At 36.5% G+C, this 22,513-nt stretch overlaps 1 protein-coding gene across 1 annotated transcript in view; it reads left to right on the forward strand.

The window, feature by feature from the left end:
* Window positions 1-22,513, forward strand: part of LOC129575614 (sodium- and chloride-dependent glycine transporter 1-like) — a 28,506-nt gene that overhangs the window by 3,714 nt on the left and 2,279 nt on the right. The window contains exons 2-10 of the mRNA XM_055459480.1: window positions 12,006-12,186; window positions 13,723-13,857; window positions 14,801-14,944; window positions 15,569-15,785; window positions 19,904-20,090; window positions 20,194-20,361; window positions 20,495-20,660; window positions 20,756-21,051; window positions 21,437-21,571. Coding sequence (XP_055315455.1) covers window positions 12,006-12,186; window positions 13,723-13,857; window positions 14,801-14,944; window positions 15,569-15,785; window positions 19,904-20,090; window positions 20,194-20,361; window positions 20,495-20,660; window positions 20,756-21,051; window positions 21,437-21,571 — 1,629 coding nt within the window. The remainder of the gene's footprint in view (window positions 1-12,005; window positions 12,187-13,722; window positions 13,858-14,800; window positions 14,945-15,568; window positions 15,786-19,903; window positions 20,091-20,193; window positions 20,362-20,494; window positions 20,661-20,755; window positions 21,052-21,436; window positions 21,572-22,513) is intronic.

The following is a 22,513-nucleotide window of genomic DNA, read 5'->3' on the forward strand; positions in this document are numbered from 1 at the left end:
TTAGTCAATTTGTTCAATTGTTACAATTTGGATGGTTTACGATATGTGAATTCTGAATGGCATTCTGCACATCTACTGTTCACGACCTTTCAAATGGTACTAAAATCAGTTGGGTATAAAGTGGTTAAAATGGTACCAAAACTTTTTGGGCTAGCGCATTATTATATAGATGTCAATCAGAGCACATGTGCAAGAGCACGCCTAAAACCGGTAATCATGCGATTTGATTGTACAAAAAAAAAAAACAAGAACGACAGTTCAATGTGAATTACCAGATGTGCTCCACACACACACACACACACTGAATGCTACAGTATTCCGTCTGTAAAACTTTGAAAGTTATTGTTTTTTTTAATTTGCCTCGAATTTATTTCAATTGGCGTGACTCACCCGGTCTTTTTCGGCGAATTTCTTTGGGTTGAATGAAATTTTTTCTGGTTTTAATTAAAATATTAATTAAGTCGTCATTCATTTTTGTGCGCAGCAGGAAAAAAGTGCTCGAAAAAATGTTACATAATTGATAACGCCGTTATAAAAACGTAAGAGGAACACGCGAATTTAATTAGAAGGGCAAAAATGCACCGGATTAACGTACGTGAGCGAAAGGAAGAGTGAAAAAAGGGGTTCATTGGCAGCAACACATTTCTGTACAAACATTATTGAAGTGCTCTTGAATAATGAAGGACAATTGGTAAAAATTGAGAGAATGAGAGAGTGAGAGAGAGAGAGAGAGAGAGAAAGAGACTGAAAGCGACGCTATACACTACTTCACGCATATAGAATGGTGATGTGCGAATTTTTCGGCTTGTACATGTGATGTACACCTTTAATCCGTCTACTCGCTTTTTTTTCCCACTCCCATGGCCCATAATGTACGGTGTGTGTCTGTTTGTGTGGTGGATGTGCTCAAATTCATGCTTTCAAATGAGAAAACAATGCCATGCTATTCACAGAAGAATGTTTTTTATTAAGCCAGAAGCAAATTGATGCAAGAACGTTGAGTGGAATTTAAAGGCTGACATGATTGCTGTTATTAGAAATATTCGGCATTGTTAGCTGGCGACTAGCCTTGCTTTTTATCAAATCATCAACTCAAACTGGAGTATTTGTTTTTCACCATTGTTGCAAATGCACAGACATACATTGGAAAGCCCCGCCAATATTTTCGGAATTCTTTGACGATATCGAAGCTATATTTTATCACAAATGACATTTTTACTTTATCGAAGCTAACCGTTTTTTGTCTCTCTCTCTCTCTCTCTCTCTCTCTCTCTCCTTCTCTCTCTTTCCTTCTCTCTCTTTCCTTCTCTCTCTTTCCTTCTCTCTCTTTCCTTCTCTCTCTTTCCTTCTCTCTCTCTCTGTGTGTGTGTCGCCAGCTGAAACACACACACAAATTCATTAGAAAAAGATTAATTTTAATGGAAATGTAATGAAGAAAGCAAATGCAGTCATCGACTGCATTCCGCATAGTAATCGTTAAAAAGTTTCTTTTTGGATTCTTTGGTCGAATCGAAAAAAAAATTTTGATGCTTTCCTTTCAACTATGTTTTACTAACGGTATATGTACGTTCCAGAGAACATCTGTAGAAAAGTTACCATACAAAAACATTATACACTCTTTGCAATTTGCAGCAAACTAATGTAATGTGACGCTTTGCTGTGCCTTGGATTCATCTCGTTCTTTCTGAAGCAGCAAGTCGACGACATCTTTTCTTCATCATAATTGTCATTAACATAATCATTATCATTAGGTAGTAACTGAACATCGATCCGTTCGTGCTGGTTCGCCGGTGCAGACACACGAATGAACGAAACACAAACATTGTCGATCTGCTTGAACGGCATCCCGAAGAAATTCATTGAAACATGCTGGCACTCGCAAAATATCTTGACACGAATCAGAATCAGAACCAGAACCAGCACCAGAACCGTAATGCCGAAAATTTCTAAGAACCACTGCACTGTCACGAGTCACAACGACTTGATGCAAACTATCATTCCATTAGTTATGTGAAAGTGAGCGAGCACACACACACATACACACACACAAAACTTATTCGACTAATTGCTAACGTGACAAATGGTATAGTTGAAAAGTTCCCGCGCGTTCTGACTAAATAATTGGTTGCTCAAAATGCGATTATGGGAAAATTTGTGGTTACCATATATTGAGATATGATGCGCTTAACGTTTGAGTTACAAACGTCTTTCACTCTCTCGCGCGACCAATCTTATGAAATGTGGAAAAAAGCAATGCAAAACCAAGAGAACGCCAAGGCGCAAAGAATGACACAGAAGAAGAAGAAGAAAAAAAACACGCAGAACAACGACAAGAGTTGAAAATGTGGCGAAAAGTGTAATTCGCATGGAGTTGAGAAAATTATGAAAATGTTTGTCGGAATGGCACATGTCGTTGTCGTCTTCGCTTCAGCGCGTATTATGTGATGATCAAGATTTGCTGACTGCTGCTGCCGCCGTCGAAATAATCCCATTTTCATCTAATGATGCAAAATGGGAGAAGCACATGCGATCACTCTTTGCGCTTACTTCGAATTTGGCAATTTAGCGATTAACACATATTGCGCAACACTTCAACGTCAATTTTCTCGTATTTCTCAAGTACCTTGAGCTCTTTTTCGATATGCCACATACTCAGTCAACTTGGGCTAGCCCAGCTTAGCGCGGCAAACATTCGACACAGCAGCCGCATATTCGCATTCTTCGACCTATTTAAATATTTTCTTGCTAAATGTTTATTGTAAAAGTTTTAAATATCGATTTGTAACTCCGGTTATTGGTCGAAGTTTTTCTCTCACTTCTCCTTTTTCTCAAACCGATTTCCATTGAAATGGCTCTTTATTGTTGGTTTCTCATTCTCCACCCCTCTATCTCTCTCTCTCTGTGTGTATGTGTGTCGGCATAATGGTCGAAGCTTGTTCGAGATACGGTTTTACATATTTCTTCAATGACATTTCGCTTGCACCAAACTTTATGTTCTTGTTCTGTGCTGTGTGTAAGTCTGTTTTGAAGTTTTCTTTTCCGTGTGCTGCTTTCTTTTTTTTTATTTGATTTTTTTTTTCTTGCTTCATTCACCGACAACAACATTAAAGAATCAAACAAAGAGCGCGTTCCAATGTTTGACTTTTGATTTTTCCTTCGATTCCACATGTAGAAATTCCTTCCTTTGGTGAAAATATGGTGGTCCTTTTTTATCGTTTCGACATCGACGTTTTTTCTTTCGTTCATTTATTATTATTCGGTCCATTGTATTGTTACGCTGGTCGCCCTTAATGTGTGTATTATTTTCTTCTTATGCACCATTAAAGTGAGACATTTTGGTGTGTCGCTAAGAAGCGTGTCATTTGGGGTCGAATTTAATATATTTCCAATGCAAAATATATGTATATATTACGATCTTTATTGTGATTGTTACAAAACTTTATTATTCAATTGATTATATGCGGCGCTACAAAGAAATCAACCAGAGGGTTCAGGCGATGAATTGTGGAGCTATTTAGTTGCTGTTGTTGTGTGCGAGTGTGCCTGCCGGTTTTTTTTTTTTTGCTACTCTCCATTCCCATCGGTTGGCCGATACGAGAACGCAGAATTTCGATTTGATTCTTTTAATTAAATGTGTAAATTCAGTAACTCCGAGATGGAATTACACGTGATGGAAGAAAAAGCTACCAAACCGCATTCAATCGCTGCCATTCACAATAAATTTTTAAAATGCGCGTTTTCATTTGCACGTTTATCTTACACAAAAAGCGGCAGTGTAAACCAAATGTACCCGTTCCAAATCTTATTCGTTCTCTTTTTTATCCGTGTGTACCTGATTCGCGTAACTTCAACAGTTTTCGAATGGATGCCGTGCATAGTTTGTTAATTTCATTCGCATGATCTTTTTCGTTGAGATTTTTGCGATGTTGTTTTGTAGCCCGTCTCCCTTTTTTTCTTTCCTTAACCAATCGGCGTTTTTTCCCTCTTTTTCCTCTTTTCTTTTTGAACATTTTTTTTTCCTGCCATGATTTGTTCGTTTTGGCACAAATTCTGTAATACTTCGTGCGATCCACCATGAATTTGATTTTAATGTTATTTCATTCGGGTGTATGGGATGCATCAAAGCAATGCCAATGCGAACGAAGGAGAGAACATTCGATCACGTCGCAAACTTCGTGCTTCAACCACCCTTCATACATACACTTCGTATATTTGACTATAGCTTTCGCTGCATTGCAAAACTGCAACCATAAAAATATTAAAATCAATTTAAATGGCATTTTTGCTGCCGTGGTTGTATTCTTCGTTTGATGCCATTGCTGTGCCACACCGTTGCAAACATACGGATAATAATACAAATCCCCCGAAACCCCGAAACTGAAACCCAATGAAACTATTTTCGGAAATAAACGAGAAAGAGTGAGAAGAAGAAAAAAAAAAAAGCAAAAAGAGCGAAGAGATAGGGAGGAGGGAGAGAAAGAGCAAAATCAAATAAATTCAATTGAATTTCAAAGTCTGGCGAACCGAATTCATCGAATTTTAAATTTTCTATTGAATATACGTTGCAAGTTTATTCAAGGCAAGGAACACATTCAGGCCCATCGCAGTTCGGGAAGCATATTTGTGGGAACATCATCGCACACATTTGGTACACTACTTTTCGACAACATTTTTTTATTAGTTTTTTGTTTAGCATTGACACGAATGATTTCGTTCGTAGTATCGTGTAACTGGGAGATTGGTTGCACATTTGTTCATTTAGCATCGCATAAAGGCCTTGGCTCCGATCTGATAGAAAGTGAGTTCAGTGTATGTAAGTGTTCTGATACTATCTTAATTGCACAAATGACATTTGTCGTACGTCGAAAATGTCGCACATGAAATTTTGTCATGGCAACCATATGGAAAGTGGAATCTTTCTCTGTGGAATAAAAAATTGATTAGATCCAACATAGTTGAATATCATGTCCAACCACTTCTCTATGTCATAAAATAATATGTTGCTTGTCGACCGTTTGAGGTGAAATTTAATTTGTCTACAACACCAATAGAAATGCTTTGGTATGCTATTGTTTCAATGTTCACGAATCGATTGGGCACTCGACTAAAATGTAAACTATTTAATTGTTTCGAGATTGTTAACAGTTATGGGCGAAATGGTTTGTCCATGCGAAACATGGAACAACATTTTAATCGGCTTGTTGTGATCACATATTCGGCATCACATCAAATAAATTATTTAGAAATATTACATTACCGCCGCTATGTTACGTATGAATGCACACAACAAAGCAAACATTAGCGCATATCATCAAAGATAATGCTGCTGCTGCTGCTGCCGAGAAATGCAGTCAAGCTAAGCTATTGTGTCAATATTCAATGTAAATTTATGTAATCAAATTCAATAGACGGACAGATACAGATTACATGCAAATGCCTTATATTTATATTTCATTAATATTAAAAGTAAAACAATGATTTTCGATGTGAAGTAAATGCGACGGCGGTCGATTCCTGGCGAATTATCTCATCGTAAAATCGATCGATGGCAAATGTGAACGATTATTAGTGGAGGAAGAGATGCAGAGAGCAAGAGCACAAGACAAGAACAGAAGACGCTGTGAGCATTACAATTCATCAGCATACTGAATGCGAGTTAATTGTAAACTAAGCGCATTCAAACGACAATCTCATCTATGCACATCTTTTGATTGCTACGGTACTATTGCGACAGCAGCAACGGTGACAAGGAGACAGACGAATTTAAGGGAGTTAAAGAGAGAGAGAGAGAGCATTGGCATGCATTTGTTATGGTGTTTGTGATTTGTAATCAAACATAAATGTGATTATTATTAAATATTCCGCACACAATGAATAACGAAATTTGTACGGATTTAAAGCCGCATCACATTCATCCATCATTATAAATACTCAATAAAGTCATCAGATGATCTATTTTAGTGGTATGCACACAACACAGATACACAGTGCACACGAGCGAACCATATCTCCAACAAAGCAACTCTAATGCAGCAAGAAACAGGGTAGAGCAAGCGTTCGTCATAGAATAGCTTAGCATGCACTCCATTTAATACTCGGTATTATATACCGGTATATCGCACACGCAGAGCTGACGCACGCACCTCTCTCGCGCGCAAACGCTTCGAGTTGTGAGTGTATGCCATGTGGTTCTGTGTCTGAATTGGTTGCGATCGTTGTGTATGTAAATGTGTGCGTGCGAGAGAAGTGCTTGCGGCAGCTCTGCGTGTGCGATATACCGGTATATAATACCGAGTATTAAATATAGCGTCTGCTAAGCTATACTCTCACGGACGCTTGGGGTAGAGTAGATGAGAACAATGTCCGTTTTCAACAAGTCTTCAATTCCAATTCGGTCGGCATTTCAATACGAGTACGGCATGGATCGAATTGAATGCACCTGAACAATTGCGCAATTGTACAATTACAATAATATGTAGCTCAGATTTATTCTAGATGTTCCAAGTGTTTTCGGTCATTTTGAATCAGTTCAAGTGTCAGTGCATTGACAGAAGAAAAATAAATCCATTTCAATTCAAAGTTTGAGCTTCTCTTGGTACGCATACAGACATTCAATGCAACCAAAATGGATTAGTCATGTTGTGGAATGTTTTACCAATGCAAATCAAATCCATTATCATGAGATTATGTTGAACATTTTTCAATTGAGAAATTAAAAAAAAAACGTCATATTTCACATCGTATCATGCATGGCATTTCGATGGTGTTGTTCAGTGGCCAAAGCATTCCGATTTAGATGCGTGGTTTCATGCAATGCAATGCATCGATTCGGTTACGTAATAATTTAAATTGAAATTTACTATAAATGTAATTATACGACACATTATCAATGCCTCAATTCATGTGTTTAGTTGGTAAATATTTTTTGTGCATTAAAACACCATCGCCCCAAATACGCCGCATAGTTGAAGCATTAAATCAGTTCTCTGTCACATCTTATTGCCACCAATACACACCGTACGCTACTTCATTATCATTGGTTGGGATGCATCAACTCATACACAATACCCCCCCCCCCCCCTCACGCTCCTTACTCTGTCGTTTCTGGAATGTAATTTCCATGAAATTATTATCGATGGACAACGATGAGAATGGCTAGATACATTTTCGTGTGACCACTCGTCTCTGCTCAACCGTTTGTCAAATTGAAGTGTACGGAATGTTCAGTCCGTCTATTTGAATAAAATGATATTAACATTAAAATTATTTAAATCATTTGAAATTCAATGTGGATACGCTATTTGCTCAAATGAATATATGGTGTGCTGTCCGCAACTTTGATATGTGTGTGCATGCACTTTGTTCGTATGAATCATATCCATTCCGGACAGTTTTGTTTGCCGAAAACATCGAAGTTTACATACAGTTGGTACGATGGATCACATTCATGAAAGCATTCACAGCCGACGGCTTGTGTTCCAACAATCCAACTAAATAATTCCACATGCATTTTCAAAAATGCAATATATTAATTAGGCATTTTGATACACAGTCAAAATATAGTCAAATTGTCGTTGCTGGTGTATCATCCAATATGTCCAATTATCGCATTTGACTTTTTATTTTGAAGTAAATTTTGTGATCGATGTAATACAGCCATTCAATCCAACAGCTGTTGTCACACGTAACTAATAACATGATTCATGATTTGGTTGATCAGAATTTTTTTTTTTTTTTTTTTTTTTGGTGTTTGAGCACCTAATACATGCCAGTTGAAATTGATTAGTATTTTTGTGTGGCTTTCTAAAAAGAAAATTTCAGTTCACAATAAAGAGCTTTCGTTCAGCACACAATTTACTCTTGGCATATAAACCGTTGAAAGCGACACACCCTCATGCATTATGCTCGCGTGTAAGTTGCACTAGTTTCACAACTTGCTTTTTCCCGGCTTAATTGCCTAAATCTATATTTTTAATGGTCATTTAAATCTTTCACTAATTTGCGGTTATAAAATCACAAAATAAAAAAAGAACTGTAACCTTTGCGCATTTACATTAGCACAAGAAATTTATGACGATATTTAATTTTCAAAAATAATATTAAGCTCAATTCAAATTTTTCGTTCATATAATTCGGTGCTCCATCTCTCTGTTTTAATTAGAAAATGAAGAAATTTTAATTGCCATCCATAAAAAACGTTAACGCTTTTGTAAGCAGAACAATCCTTCCCCTTTCCAATGGATATATTATTTGTTATTTTGATTTTCTTTTATATGTCGATCGAAAAAGCAAAGTGTTATTTTTCTTTCCACCACTATATGATTTCTTCTGTGTTCACAAGTGAGAAACAGCTCAGCTGAAACAACACACGCTACGCTACGATGAAAATAATAATATTAAGGAAAAAAAAATAATCGCATTCAATAGGAAAGCGCGTGTCAAACGTACCGTTCTAACGAGGTCTTTCAGTTGGTTTAGTTGCGTGACATGTTCATTTAGAACAATCGTCGAAGTTGGTTCATTTCATTTTTTTTTTTTATCGAATTCCAATTCCACCACCGTACATGCATATTCATGACAGATCGGGTGTGCCCCAACACTTTTTTCAATTCACTTAACCCACATCCATTCTATATAGTTGAACTCATTCATAGCCCTCGAAAATCACACTAGAAATTCCGTGATTCACTGAGCGCAAATATTCGCGAAACTGTTTTCACGCACGTATTCTTGCACACACTCAAGTAGCAACAAACACTCTTGAGTGTGTTGTTTTTAAATTTGTTGACGCTTGATTTCGCTTAAAAGTATGCGTTGATTTATTGACTGAAATGCATGGTGTGGCAATTAAAATGGCACGCTTCTTCCATCTTCACAGCTTACGTTATCTGCCATAAGATTGTAAAGATAAACGTTTTCTGTAGTTGGTGTCATCGCAGATAGTGGAAGATATGATTGATAACACAAAAACTTAAATGCGATATCATAATTCATGACGATTGTAATCAATCAAATGCACACCGTCTTCAGATTAGTGTTTACGTGAACACATTTTTTACCCGCATCTATGACATCAAGCTCAATCTCACTTGCGATTATACTGACGCACCGATATGATCTAAACAATTGATTGCAAATTGATTTCGAACGTTTTTTTTTTCTCTTTCCTTTCGATTTTTGGCGGAAGTAGATGACACAAACATTTTTTTTTTTTGGATCTATAAATCTTTCCAAAGCAATCGATAGTCATAAATAAAATTATTAATTTTTGTCATAAATGACATTTTTACTCAATAAGTTTAATTGTTCGAATTTGAAGAGTATTGACGTACAATCGAAAAATGTCCGGTTTCTATAGAAAATATTTCAACGAATGTTGACGCAATAAACATGAACAGGTTTTATAAAACCATAAATTTAACAGAGTGACTGAACTCTAAACGTTCATTTCTGCGCAGCTGGAAGGTTTCAAGCTCTCATCACTATCGACTCATGCTACTGGCGAGCACTTTATTGTCATTCGCATGTAGATGAAATTACACATGTCTGCAATATACATACTTGAATCGTTTCATTGTCGATGGCTTTGACTCGAGTGTGGTTATAAAAATAGCCTGGCAACGAAATATTGGGTTTGCCAAAAGCATTTGCAATAAAACTTAAAATTTCATTTGAATAAACTAAATCGGTATTCCATTAAATGCGTCACATAATGCTATAGTCATTTCGAAGAATTTCGTATATTGATTGTGCTGCAAAAGTGATTAACATTGAAATTTTCTCGTTCAAGATGGAGAAAATTTAGCAGCGTGCACATGAATACGCCATAATGAAAGGAAAAGGAAACTAATGGAAATGCAATATATAAATTCGAATGCATTATTGGAATAAAATCTCAACGGGCTCTCCACAGGAAAGAGAGAAACTGTTCGAAAATCGGAGCAATGCTCCAGCAAAAGCAAAACTACAAATGAACAATGCTGATCAAAAGGCTTCAATCACTTTGATTCGACTTTTGTTGGATGATGGTGGTATGCTGTCGTTGTACCGTTGCGATTATGTTGCAACTCGTGGCTGCCGTCAAAGCATATTCCACTACCAATATTGAAATTTCTCTGGAGCTTTTTCAAACATTTCATATGATTCTTCGTTTTAGTCTTGTGTTAGCATGGGTAAGTGCGAGCGAGCACCCTCACTGCACTGTCGTTCTATGAGTGGTTGCTTCTCTGCACTTTCATGAGAAGATGTTTAATTTATTGCTGGCGAAAGATTTTTCATTCAATTCGTGCAAACGGAGCTTGCTGCACATCTACATTGTACATTGTATATGTGAGGGGGCCAAAATGCATACACACATATGCATTCGTTGGCCTCAAATGCAAACGGCGTTCCTTATATTTACATCGATATAATGAAATGGATATGAAGCACGTACGTAAACGGCACGACCAAATCGATAAGCGAAATCGAACCGAAAACCCATTTCCAATCTCTCTTCCTCTCTCTGCTCCTTTTCTTCTTTCCTTCACAGTAGGTCTCGCTCTGGTCCTGGTTCTCGTTCTTCCAAACAATTTCAGTAAAACCATTTATTGGCAGAGAGTTATTCAATTTTTGACTGTTGCAACAATCTTATTCCATTTGTATATGAATATCGTTTCTCTCGTTTGTGCTCCCACTTTTTTGCTTATGGTTTTTTGGGATATTATATTCACTTCATCGTTTTCTTAACTTGTGCATTGTGATTCGCTTTGGCTTGTGCTACTGCAGCTTATCGCCAACACACATGCGAATTAGAACTTTGCATACAAATTAGTTTAGAATAGAAATTACTTTCGAAATAATATTGCTATCGCTGATATTTCAACGATAGCTTTGGGTATATAGAAAACTGCATCCTATACTCCAACGATCCTCCACATTTAACGCTAATGACACTTCTTCAATCGCTAAATTGAATGTGAAATCGAAAAATGGAAGGGGTCAGAAGAGCGAAGGAAAAATGGAGAAAAAAATGTTATACTTTTCATTTGGCACGTTCGTTGAGTGGGATTGTTCCATTTTTCTTCGTCATCTTCGCAAGAGAAAAGGAACAAATAAACTAAAATAAAGAGGCAAAGGTTTGATTGAAGTTGGATTCATACAAGTGCATTTAATTGACGTTCTTTTGGGCATACGACATGTGTTTCCTACGATTATTGTTCTGTTTGTGATTGAGGAGTTGAAAATATTTTTAGACTTATGCAAAGACTATTAACGGTTACGAAAGCACAGAAAACAACAACCACAACTCTCTCTCTCTCTCTCTCTCTCTCTCTCTCTCTCTCTCTCTCCCTCTCTCTCTTTCTCTCTCTCTGTATGTGTGTCCCTCTGTCTCTTGCTCCTCTTCCGTTGGTGACAAATACAAATCTGAACTTTTGCTCAGCATAATATCGAATCACAACCTACACAGCGTACAATGGCATTAAATGATTTTTATGACGCAATTGCCGAGAAAATTTCAATTTCTTCCCTTCGCATCATTTTTAATTCAAGCCCGGCAATAACATTATTTGAAAATACAGTGCTTCTGGAACGAGCATTCATTTCGTGTGTTTTTTTTTTATTCTGCATCCTTGCGTCTTCCTCCTTTTTCATTTCATTGCACAGCATTTTTCGTTCCCAAATTAAATTTCCTTTCTTTATGGATCGTGTTTTTCGTATCTTGTTTTTGTGTTCATCAAATCTCATTCATATGAAATTGAATCGCAAGCAATGAGCAAGTGAACTCACACAAGCATCGTTTAATTATTAACTAAAATCCATTTTCATGTTTACGTCTTCACCCACTGAACACAAAAACAATCATACTCAACTTTCATACTCAAATACACAATTCGTAAGCGTTCGTTTAAAGTTGTTATTCGTGTGAACTGTATAAAGTCATCGATGATTTCGTGTGCTATCAAATTTATTGTCAATTTATTTGTAAGATTTTTTTCTCTTTTTTTTTTTGATTTCTTATACAGAAAAAATCAATGAACACCGGCCAAAACATGCAAACGACAACAGATAACACCAATGATGAAGACAACACATCCCATGGTGGTTGGAAAAATCCAATCGAGTTCTTATTTGCCTGCATAAGCTATGCAATCGGACTGGGGAATGTCTGGCGTTTTCCCTACTTGGCGTATCGAAACGGGGGAGGTGAGTTGAACACACATACACACACTTATCACACAACTACATATATATATATATATATATCGAATGAAGAGAGACGTTCACATAAAAAATAAATTGCGGCCGCAACAAAGACAACGCGACACTGGCACTGTGTAACGGTCACATGTAAAATGTATCAGTTCGATTATCTCGGAATTATAGTCGAACGTAAAATTGAGCGAAACGAAGAAAAAGACAACAACAACAAAAAATGCGAAGAAGCAACGAAGAAAATTTAAATATTTATTGTGATTGCAGTGTTGAGCAGTTTTAACTCGTGTTTTTTTTTTTTTTTTTGGCTATCACAGCAATTGTAAACATCACAAACACTAAAAGTGCTGGTGTGTGTGTTTATTGACGAAGCGGCATTCTTGGCGCATTCCTCTTCCTTCTATACTTCTCCATCGTCTTGAATGCCATAAACTGGTTCATACGGTTTATTTGTTAGATTTAACATAAAACAAAGGATGCCCGCTTTTATATGCGGATTGTTCATTTCAAGTAAAGCGCGTTGTTAACATTTACTTCGATCCATTTTTTTATAATCAAACAAATGAAATGACACGATGTGATTACCTCCCGATTTTTCCCCTACGATTTTTTGTCTCTCTTTTATGCTATAATTTAAAGATGTAGCACTTTAGAAAAATATAATTTAATTTTTACGATTGGTCTCGCCTTGGCCATTAAACTGCTCTTTCACACTCTGGCCATGCTTTCGATTTGCCGTGTAAACACCGTGTTTCACTGTGTTTATCTGGTGAAACGAATGAAGAAAACAAAAAACCAAAAAAGGCGAATCAAGAGGAATAAAAGAAGAAAGCACGGAAAGATCTGGTGCAATTTTCGTTTGTCAAGACAATGATCTCTTATTCTCCCTCTTCTGCTCTCCTACTTCTCAGCGGCAGACTGACTTTTTAATAGCTTTGCTGACATTATCCAGGTTATACATAAGACCCAACTATTTATGGTGAATGTACATTTGCATACAACAATGATCGCGTGTTTCGGTTGAAAGCATTCGCTTGCGCCCCTCCAACGCTATCATCATAATTTCGTTTTGAATACACAGTGTATGGTATATAAATGTATATTAAAAAAAAGAGAAGAAACTAGCACTGGATACCGTATAAAGCTCTGTAATCAAAGGTCATAATTTTATGAAGTGCTTAAAACAGTAAGAGAGATAAGACACAATGATACATGCTGTCGTTGTACACGTTCCGTGCGCGCACGCCGCTCTTTTGCAATCCTCCGTGTTTCCGTCCATTGTTTTGTTGCTTTTGCTGATGATATGGTTGCTTTCATCTTAAGGTGTAATGCTAATGGAATATAACCCTGAATACACAGCAGTCAGGTGAACATCCACCAAATAACAATCAACGAAAACACTGAAACTCATAATTTTTCATCTGACCTAATATCTACATTGATGATGTTTTATATGTGTCGTCTTTTTTTCTTGTTCTTTTTCCTCACGGTCGGTCGGTTGGTGTGTGTATGTGTACGCACGAGCAGGAGCATTTTTGGTGCCATATATCTTGATGGTGTTTGTAATTGGTATACCGATATTTTTCTCGGAATTATTTGTGGGTCAGTACAGTGGATTAGGTCCAAATCAAGCATATGAATATTTAGCACCCTTCTTCCACGGTAAGTACAACTAAATGTAACTAGTTAATAGTGAAATAAAGCAAGATGCTAATGCTGAGTCTATGTATATAATGCACAGCAAACACAAAAACAAAAAGATAAATTACACAAAACTTTACACCTTGAGTGGCAGGTTATTCTTCGGATAGAAACAACCATTACACAAAAAACCATCAAAAAAGCAATATACTGACTTCCGTGCGGTTGTTTATTCCAGCAGTTATCCGCTCAGTGGGCTGTTCCTCCAAAAATTATTTGACCAACGAGAAAATGGCAAACAAACCATTTATTATTTGGTTGGAGTGGAAAAAGCGAAAAAACGACATCACTTCGTGTTTCAATCCTTTTTTTTACATTACTCGAAAATATTAACAAATTTATTCGATTTTTTTTTTCCTTATTATTTCTGATTTGGAACGCGACTTGTTGGCTTAAGATTTTGTAGAAAAATATTTCGATTTAATCATTTTCTTCGCGAATTGAATTTTTACTTAATACATGTAAATTGTTAGGAAACTGAGATTACTTAAAGCCGTGCGAATTTTCGAAGAAAGAGACCTCCATTTTCCTAGCATATTGCTTGCGTATCCTTGTTTTTGCTCAAGTTCTTGTTGACTTTGTGTGCAATGAAAACAATATGTACATGGCGTCTACGCAATGAGCATCGAAACGCTGATGAAATGCGCGGTATGTCGGAAGTGCTTGATTCGGGGCGCACAAAACCAACAGAAGAAATATGATAGCAAAAAGTACATGTACAAAAATAACTAACAAACAACAAGCAACGCGATCTACTATTTTAATGTGCCCACCAAAGTCGGCAACAGCAGTCAACTAAATAAGAATGAGAATGAGAATGCAAAAGCCAATAACGTATAACATCATAAGGATAAGACACGCAAAGACAATAATAATAAATATCAATTTTCTGTGTGTATTTCAGGTTTGGGATATTGTACATTGGTTGTCATTACATTTGTCACCATTTACTACATGGTTATTATATCTTGGATTGTATTTTACTTTGTTGCGTCATTTTCACCAAAACTCGGCTGGGGCTACTGTGATCACGAATACAATTCCAATGGTAAGTGTGACTGAAACCATTTCTCATTTTCTTCATTTGTTCAATATCCGATTTTCTTTTGACGCCATTTCATTACTAGTCATTCTTTACTGACCGACACCTAAACGTGTAAGGCTGTGCGGCGTGGCGTGTATACAAAATATCAAACACGGCCGCTGTTTGCGCATCCGGTCGTTTTACCGGACTACAAGTGAACATTACATGTAATGCACCTCGTGGTGTTGCCTTCAACCAAATCCGTGCTCATTAATACCGGTTTAATTGATAATTTATACGTTTCGAAGAAATAAAATGCGTGTCAAAGAGCATATTTTGGCCTTTCATCCCTATCGCATCATGTTCACTGCGCTAACATTCATTTGGTTGCAACAGCAAAACGGTCAACGACAACGGAAATATCCACCTCGAAATGTGCAACCCAAATAGGATGAATGGACCAACTTGATTGATTTTCTCAAACTTCATCCCTTTTACGTTTCTCTTGATCTGTCAATGAGTTCAATCAGTATCATTGATTTTCAATCAGTTTTATTTTTGCCATTTTCCACCCCTTTTTGCCTGCAAATACCATCGAACAGCATTTCTCGAACAATTGAATCAATTTCAATGTTGTTTTTTTTTCAGATTGCTACAGCAGCTTAGAAGATAACAATTGTTCAAAGAACGGTACCGAACATGACATGATATATTATAACAAAACGTGTACGAGCATCGCATCGATTTGCGGAAATAATTCCTATCAGGGAATAAATGCATCCTACTGTCTTAATACAGCAACTAATCAACCGGTACCGATACTAAATGTGATCAACAGAACGCTGGCATCCGAAGAGTACTATTAGTGAGTATAAAAGTTGAAGCTTTTATTCGTATTCTCTATCATCGATAAATATAATATGTTTGTGTATTTGCGCAAGCATTTACATGTTCGAGATTCGTTTATTGCCATTCCCTCGCCTCATATAGCTTCAAAAGATTTAATGCTAAAAACTTTTAATAAGTTTCAAATGAGTGTGATTTTTCGTTAAGTGTTTGGGTTTGCTTTAATCTTGTCGAATTTCGTAGCGAAACAGACAGTCAGACAGAGGCGGAGAGAGACACAAAGAGAGCGAGAGAGTGCGAGTAGAAGTAAGAGATATAAATCCACTCGAACAAAACTCGATGACATAAAATCACTAGTGCATTTTCAGTGTAAACATACAGCTTATCCATAATACATATGGCATTTTCATCACTTATAATAACAATTTCGGGTAGATAGTCCGTTTGAAAAATTATTTATAGCATGTACATTTCGGTCGACACATCGAAAATTACAGCGAAAATCAGTTCCAATTCAGTTTCATTTTCTCCAGTGTATTTCAGCGTTGGGATTGTTTACGATGCTTTTTTCTGGATGTGCATGTGCATGTGTTTTTGTGTTTATCTTGTCTTCGTCGCTTTTTCTGACTTTATTAGATTGATTCGATTGTCGATTGTCAATTGTCGATTGTCGATTGCGACTCGGGATTTCTCAGTCATATATATACATACAAATATGTATTGTATATACACACGGTAGCAACATAAATGGCAAAATTTAATGCTTTGTCTCACTTGTTCTGTTCACACTGCTTCGAATTCAGTTCAGTCAATATTTCGATCCAACTGCAGCCACTGCATTTCAATCCAATTGTCGAAACGAATGAAATGAACACCGAACACTGAACAGAGTGTGCATAATGCCGGATTGCGGATATAATAAACTTTTATGTTTATTGTATTCTTTTCAATTCATTTTCGAGATTTTATTTAAAAGCTAAGCTTCAAGCGACAATGACGACCATGTAAAATGAGACGGTATTGCGGTAGAGCAACGGAGATTAGGAAATGAGGAAAAAGTGAACGGAAATTCTTTGTGGAACGATCGAGTGGATTCGACCGTAACACAAAAGCACACAGAGAGTCAGAGAGAGAGAGAGATAGAGAGAGAGAGAGAGAGAGAGAAGGGAGCTATTGAGAAAGAGAACGAACGAGGACAAAAAGCAACGAAATCACGTTTTCAGAATCTCTAATGATGCAAATCAACTGCAATATTTGTTTTACTCAACGATATTCGCCAAATCGTCTGATAGTATAACTGTGCATTAAGACGACAGATCGGGTGTTCAGTGTTTGTGCGCGCGCGTGTCTTTGTTGCCAAAGAAATGGCATGAAAGAAGGGTATGCAGTGTTTCTGATTTGGAGCCGGGCGACTGAATATTTTATCAGTCATTATACACATTTATAGTTGAATTAGAAAACTATGGAATCATTGACGTTGTCTACAAACGATTATACTTTGCACAGCCGCCTATTACAAACCGAAACGAAAACAATGCATTACTGAATGGATGCTAGAGTCTTGTTTGTTTTATTTGATTTCATGTGTGTGTATCCGGTGTCTCTTCTCCTCTCTATGTACTTAATCTGATCGTTGTCTGTTCGTTTCAATGCCCCATTAGTTTAGTTTGCATATTGGATCTGAATAAGCGCCTGGTTTTGCCATGCTCGATGGCTTGAACAACGAGCGAGAGAGAAGCTTAAGTTTCATGAAGAGGTCAAATTCATATGCATATTTGGTGAAATTGTTTTTGTCATGGAAATTTTATCACATTTCCCTTGTCTCATTTCATGCGCTCTTTTATCATCCACTATTCCAAGCACTATATAGATACGCAAGCAGTTGCCGCTTCGTCCTCAGTGCCAACCAGCTCTTGTCACACACACACATGCACTCTCTCTCTCTCTCTCTCTCTCTCTCTCTCTTTCTCTCAGAACATGCATGCAAATATTGCAGAAGCGCATAGAATGCGTTTGCACCCATGAAAATTGGGCATTTTAGAAACAACAATTTCTAGTGTCCATTTTTCTTCATTATCAAAATAAAAGAATTTGGCTATAGTCTAGCTGCTTTAATACTATTTTATGTGTAATTTTGATTTTATACACAGTGTGTATTACACAAACATGGAAATTTGTTGCTTATTACATCCATTTCATTTCATCGAAATGTAAACGATTCTAGGGTTGTTACGGACAAAAAGATATGGGTGCATTGTGCACAGCTTTAATAGCTTCTAAAATTGTTACTTTTATTTTAATATCAACACGAATTTGTTTGATGAAATATTTTGACGTGTACGTAGATATCGGCCATATGTTCAAAAGGCTATATGAACAGTTTATTTCTTTTATTTTTTCCTTTTCATTCTTTAATTGTAAAAAGATGGCTTTGGAGTTTTTATTCCCCAATTCATATTCATTCAAGAACGTTTTCCGAGGTGGATGAAAAATGAGCTTCAACATGCGTATGCATAAGAGATGTGCTGAATATACATAAAAACATAAAATTTGATTTGTTGACATTTTTCCTGAAAATTTTATTGCTTGCCGTATACAGAAGAGCGTATGGATGTAGCGTTTGCGAGAGAAAACACACCATAATGTCTGCTCGTAACAGATTGCGAGTAGAAATAATTTGAGCTAATATCTTAGGAGTATTCTTAATAAGATAGATATTATGCTTGTTTGTTTCTCGTTTCGGTTAAATAAATAACCCATCTTCATGAAGACGAACGAAACAAATCGCAGTGCAAACATTTCTCTACATGACGACGACGACGACGACGACGACGACTGTGTATGCGATGCTCGCGTTCACATATTGTGTGCATATATGCACAAAAATTTAACGATGAAAACCGATTGTGAACAACCGAATGAAAGTGAGCATAATTTCAAGGTGGAAGAACTAATGTGTGGAACATATACAGATGATGAAAACAACAACAAAAAAAGAACTGTGTGTTTTCAACAGTGAGCTAGTAGTGAGAGAGAGAGAGAGAGAGAGAGAGAGAGAGAGAGAGAGAGAGAGAGAGAAAGACTAGCAGTGAGAAATGCGAGAGTCGTTCTGACAGAGAATAAGAAATTGGCAAGAGCTTGATTCAGTGTGCAGATGGAATTCGCATTATACACGTGAATGCAAGCACGCAAATATCACAATCACAGTGCACATGAGCCATATATACAATCAACCCAACAACATTCACCATATGTCTTTAGGCTGATTTATTATATTTAATATAGCTCCATCCAACTCTTCTTCTGCCAGTACCATCGCTCTTTTTGTATGCACATTTCAGGTCGGTCGAACATTTATGTTGTTGAACACAAAAACGACCGAACGGTGAAAAGGAGAAAAAAAAATATTTTCAAAGGAAAATATTACAAAAACGTGGTCTGTTTTATGATAAGGATTAGAAAGATAGAAAATGAAATAAAAAAAAATGTTAGAAACTCCTTCTCTCTCTAACTCACTCACTCACTCATTTACGTATTAAAATTTATACACAGAAAATACAAATAAAAGCATTTTCGATGTGTTGTCGTGCACAATGGGGGGGGGGACGTTCAATTTAAAGGCGCAAGAGATAGATTAAAGAAATGGAAAAAGAAACCCGACTTCTTTTCCCATTCAATGCCATGGAATCATATGAATGTGTGCGGCTGATTCACGAAAATGCTGTTTGTAAAATAGATGTGCTTAGGAATATAAGGGAGGAGTGGGGTAGCGGCAGAGTCGGGGGTGGCGTCCGTCGAAAGGTATCAGTCGTCTAAAATGCGTGCACATGAAATATAATACAAAAGAGTAGTATCAAATGAAAAGTCACGCGTTTTCGTATTTTCTTCATGCCACAACAATTTCATGTATATACATATTTATATTTAATGCCATCGGCTAATGTTATGTTACCAGTTTAACCTTGCTAACGTAATATTTTCAATGAAAGAAAGACATATAAAATGACACACAGACACCCACAACAAGTGGAGCTCATCGTAACAACTTGTCCTTTGACTTGTTTTTCTCAATGTGTGTGTGGGTATGTTTTATTGAAATTTTCTTTTCAACACCATTATCGTTTCGTCTCTTTACAGCGAAAATGTTTTGGGAATTGGAGATGCAAGCTTTTCTGATTTCGGCTATCCACGATGGCAATTGGTGATATGCTTGGCATTTGGATGGCTTATTGCATTTCTGTGCCTATCCAAGGGTATTAAAAGCGCCGGTAAGACTGTGTTCTTCATGGTGATCTTCCCATATGTCATCCTAACCGCCTTACTGGTGAGTCAAAATTAAACTAATCAATATTTTATCGATTAAAATTTGATCGACAATTTGTGATTACTCTATTGCTTTTGAACATATAAAATATTCTACATATTAGATTCGAAGTATGACTTTGGAGGGCGCCATGGATGGAGTCATGTTTTATATAAGGCCCAAATGGTCGAAGATCTTAGAGGCTCGTGTGTGGGGTGATGCAGCATCACAAATATTCTATTCATTTGGTCTCGGATGTAATTCATTGGTCACATTCGCTTCATACAGTAGTGTACGTATAATTTGTAACCAATAGATTCGAATATATGTAACCGTTTCTATGAACGCGTTATGCATAACCTAGTTTGATTTGAGTGCCATATTTCTCTAACTTAAGATTAATGATAAATAATATTTCTTCCTAGTTTAAGAATAATCTTCACACCGACACCATAGTTGTGTCGTTTATGAATGTATTTACGGCTATATTTTGTGGATTCGCTGTGTTTTCCATGCTTGGATTCATGGCCAATAGTCTCGGTATTGGCGTCGATAGCGTTGTACAAGATGGTCCAGGTTTAGCGTTCATCGGTATGATTCATATAAGATTTGATTTCTCTTTGTGTTTGTGTGCGTGTGCGTATTTTATGCACTAAAATATATTTATATATTTCATACAATTGTAGCATATCCGGAAGCCATCCTACAAATGCCACTGAAACATTTATGGGCCGTTTTATTCTTTTTCATGATGTTCGTGCTTGGAATGGGTTCACAGTTTGGTGGTATTGAAGCATTGTGTTTGGCAATCACGGAAAAATGGCCACATCTGGTCGATCATCATTGGAGAGTTACAGCTGGTGTTTGTATTGCATGCTTTCTAGCTGGCATTCCAATGCTTTGTAATGGAGGCATATATATATTTACATTATTAGAATGGCATACAGCATCGTGGGCAATCCTTTTGCTTGGCATTGCCGAGGTGAGTTAAATCCATTTTCCATATTTGATTTATTCAAAAATATTTATTCGAAAAATACCTTAATTTCTTGACGCAAAGCGATTTTATCGATCCTATAAATTTGGTATTGTTTGCATGATGGCAATAAAGGCATGTTCCGATTTCGTTGTATCAGTTGTTAATTGACAATTTGCACACACATGCACACATACACAATTGCAATACGATTCGCATATATGCAGTAGTAATGCGCAATACCATATTCCATGGTCTTATTTTCACATTGTTCACCCCATTCGCTTTGAATCGCTCTCTCTCGCTCAGTCACTCACTATGTGTTTCTCCAATTGCTAGTTTTTTTTTATTCGTTTTTATTTTGTATTTGTTTACCTTGCCCATTGTACAGGTTGTCGTACTCTCTTGGGTATACGGAATTGATCGTACATTTGATAACTTATCACAAATGAATGTGCGATTAACCGGCTTTGTTCGAGCTTACTGGTGGTGTGCATTGATGTTTGTGACGCCGATCGCCTCATTCGTAAGTATAATAATATCTCGAACCTTCCTACAACAAAACCACAAATGATAAAATTCAGAACAGTAATACAATGGGTTTCATCTTGTTTACATGAATTCTAATTGCTGATGCGTTTCAAGCCATTGTTCTCTGGTAGTATAATTTTACTGAAGAGAGAAATATAAAATGGTATATATTCTTTTAATTTCGACGAATACACTCTCGGCAGTTGAATGCAATCCAATTACATGAAGACATGTGTATAGTTAACAATCGACTTTATTACTTGGGCTATTGTCGTAACATGAGCGCATTTGGCTCAGTTGAGTCAATGGCCACCGTCTCCAATTAAACTACAATGTAATCATAAACTTGCAAGAATATATGCAATTTTATTTAAGAAAAGCCCACACCATATAGCGTGATTGGATGGAAATTGAATTGAAACAATACTTGTCTTTAATTTATCATTATCATCGTTGACAGAGCATCACATTTCTGATAATTATCGGTTAAAATTGACTCAATAAATGACATAGTGTTTATGTAAAAAAGCGGATTTCTTATTGTGTTTGTAGATAACCAGCGTATCGCCAATAATTATAGTTATTGACGCATTTTTTAGCACTACATGAAATGTAGAGCTACTAATCTGCTTTTATTTTCCTAGATAATTTTTGAGTGTTGAAACAAATTATGGTGAATTTGAGTTTTATGCTCATATTATTCATTTAATTTAAACCAAAGGCAGTATATTTCAAAAAAATTTATTAAATATAAACGGCACCAGTTCATGTGCTGAAAAGGAACAAAATAAAATCCTGAAATAAATATTTTAGTTCAAAGTTACTTTGATGAAATACATTTCATGTAGTGCGCCAAAAAATAGTTTGTTGTGAAACAACAAAATAGATTAATGCCCGTTGTAAGTGGTTCGGATTTAATTAAATCCAAAGATTTAAT

This window comes from Sitodiplosis mosellana, unplaced genomic scaffold, assembly GCF_009176505.1.
Source record: "Sitodiplosis mosellana isolate CC-2019 unplaced genomic scaffold, AAFC_SMos_1.0 Smas_scaffold_6167, whole genome shotgun sequence".
Classification (NCBI taxonomy): Eukaryota; Metazoa; Arthropoda; class Insecta; order Diptera; family Cecidomyiidae; genus Sitodiplosis; species Sitodiplosis mosellana.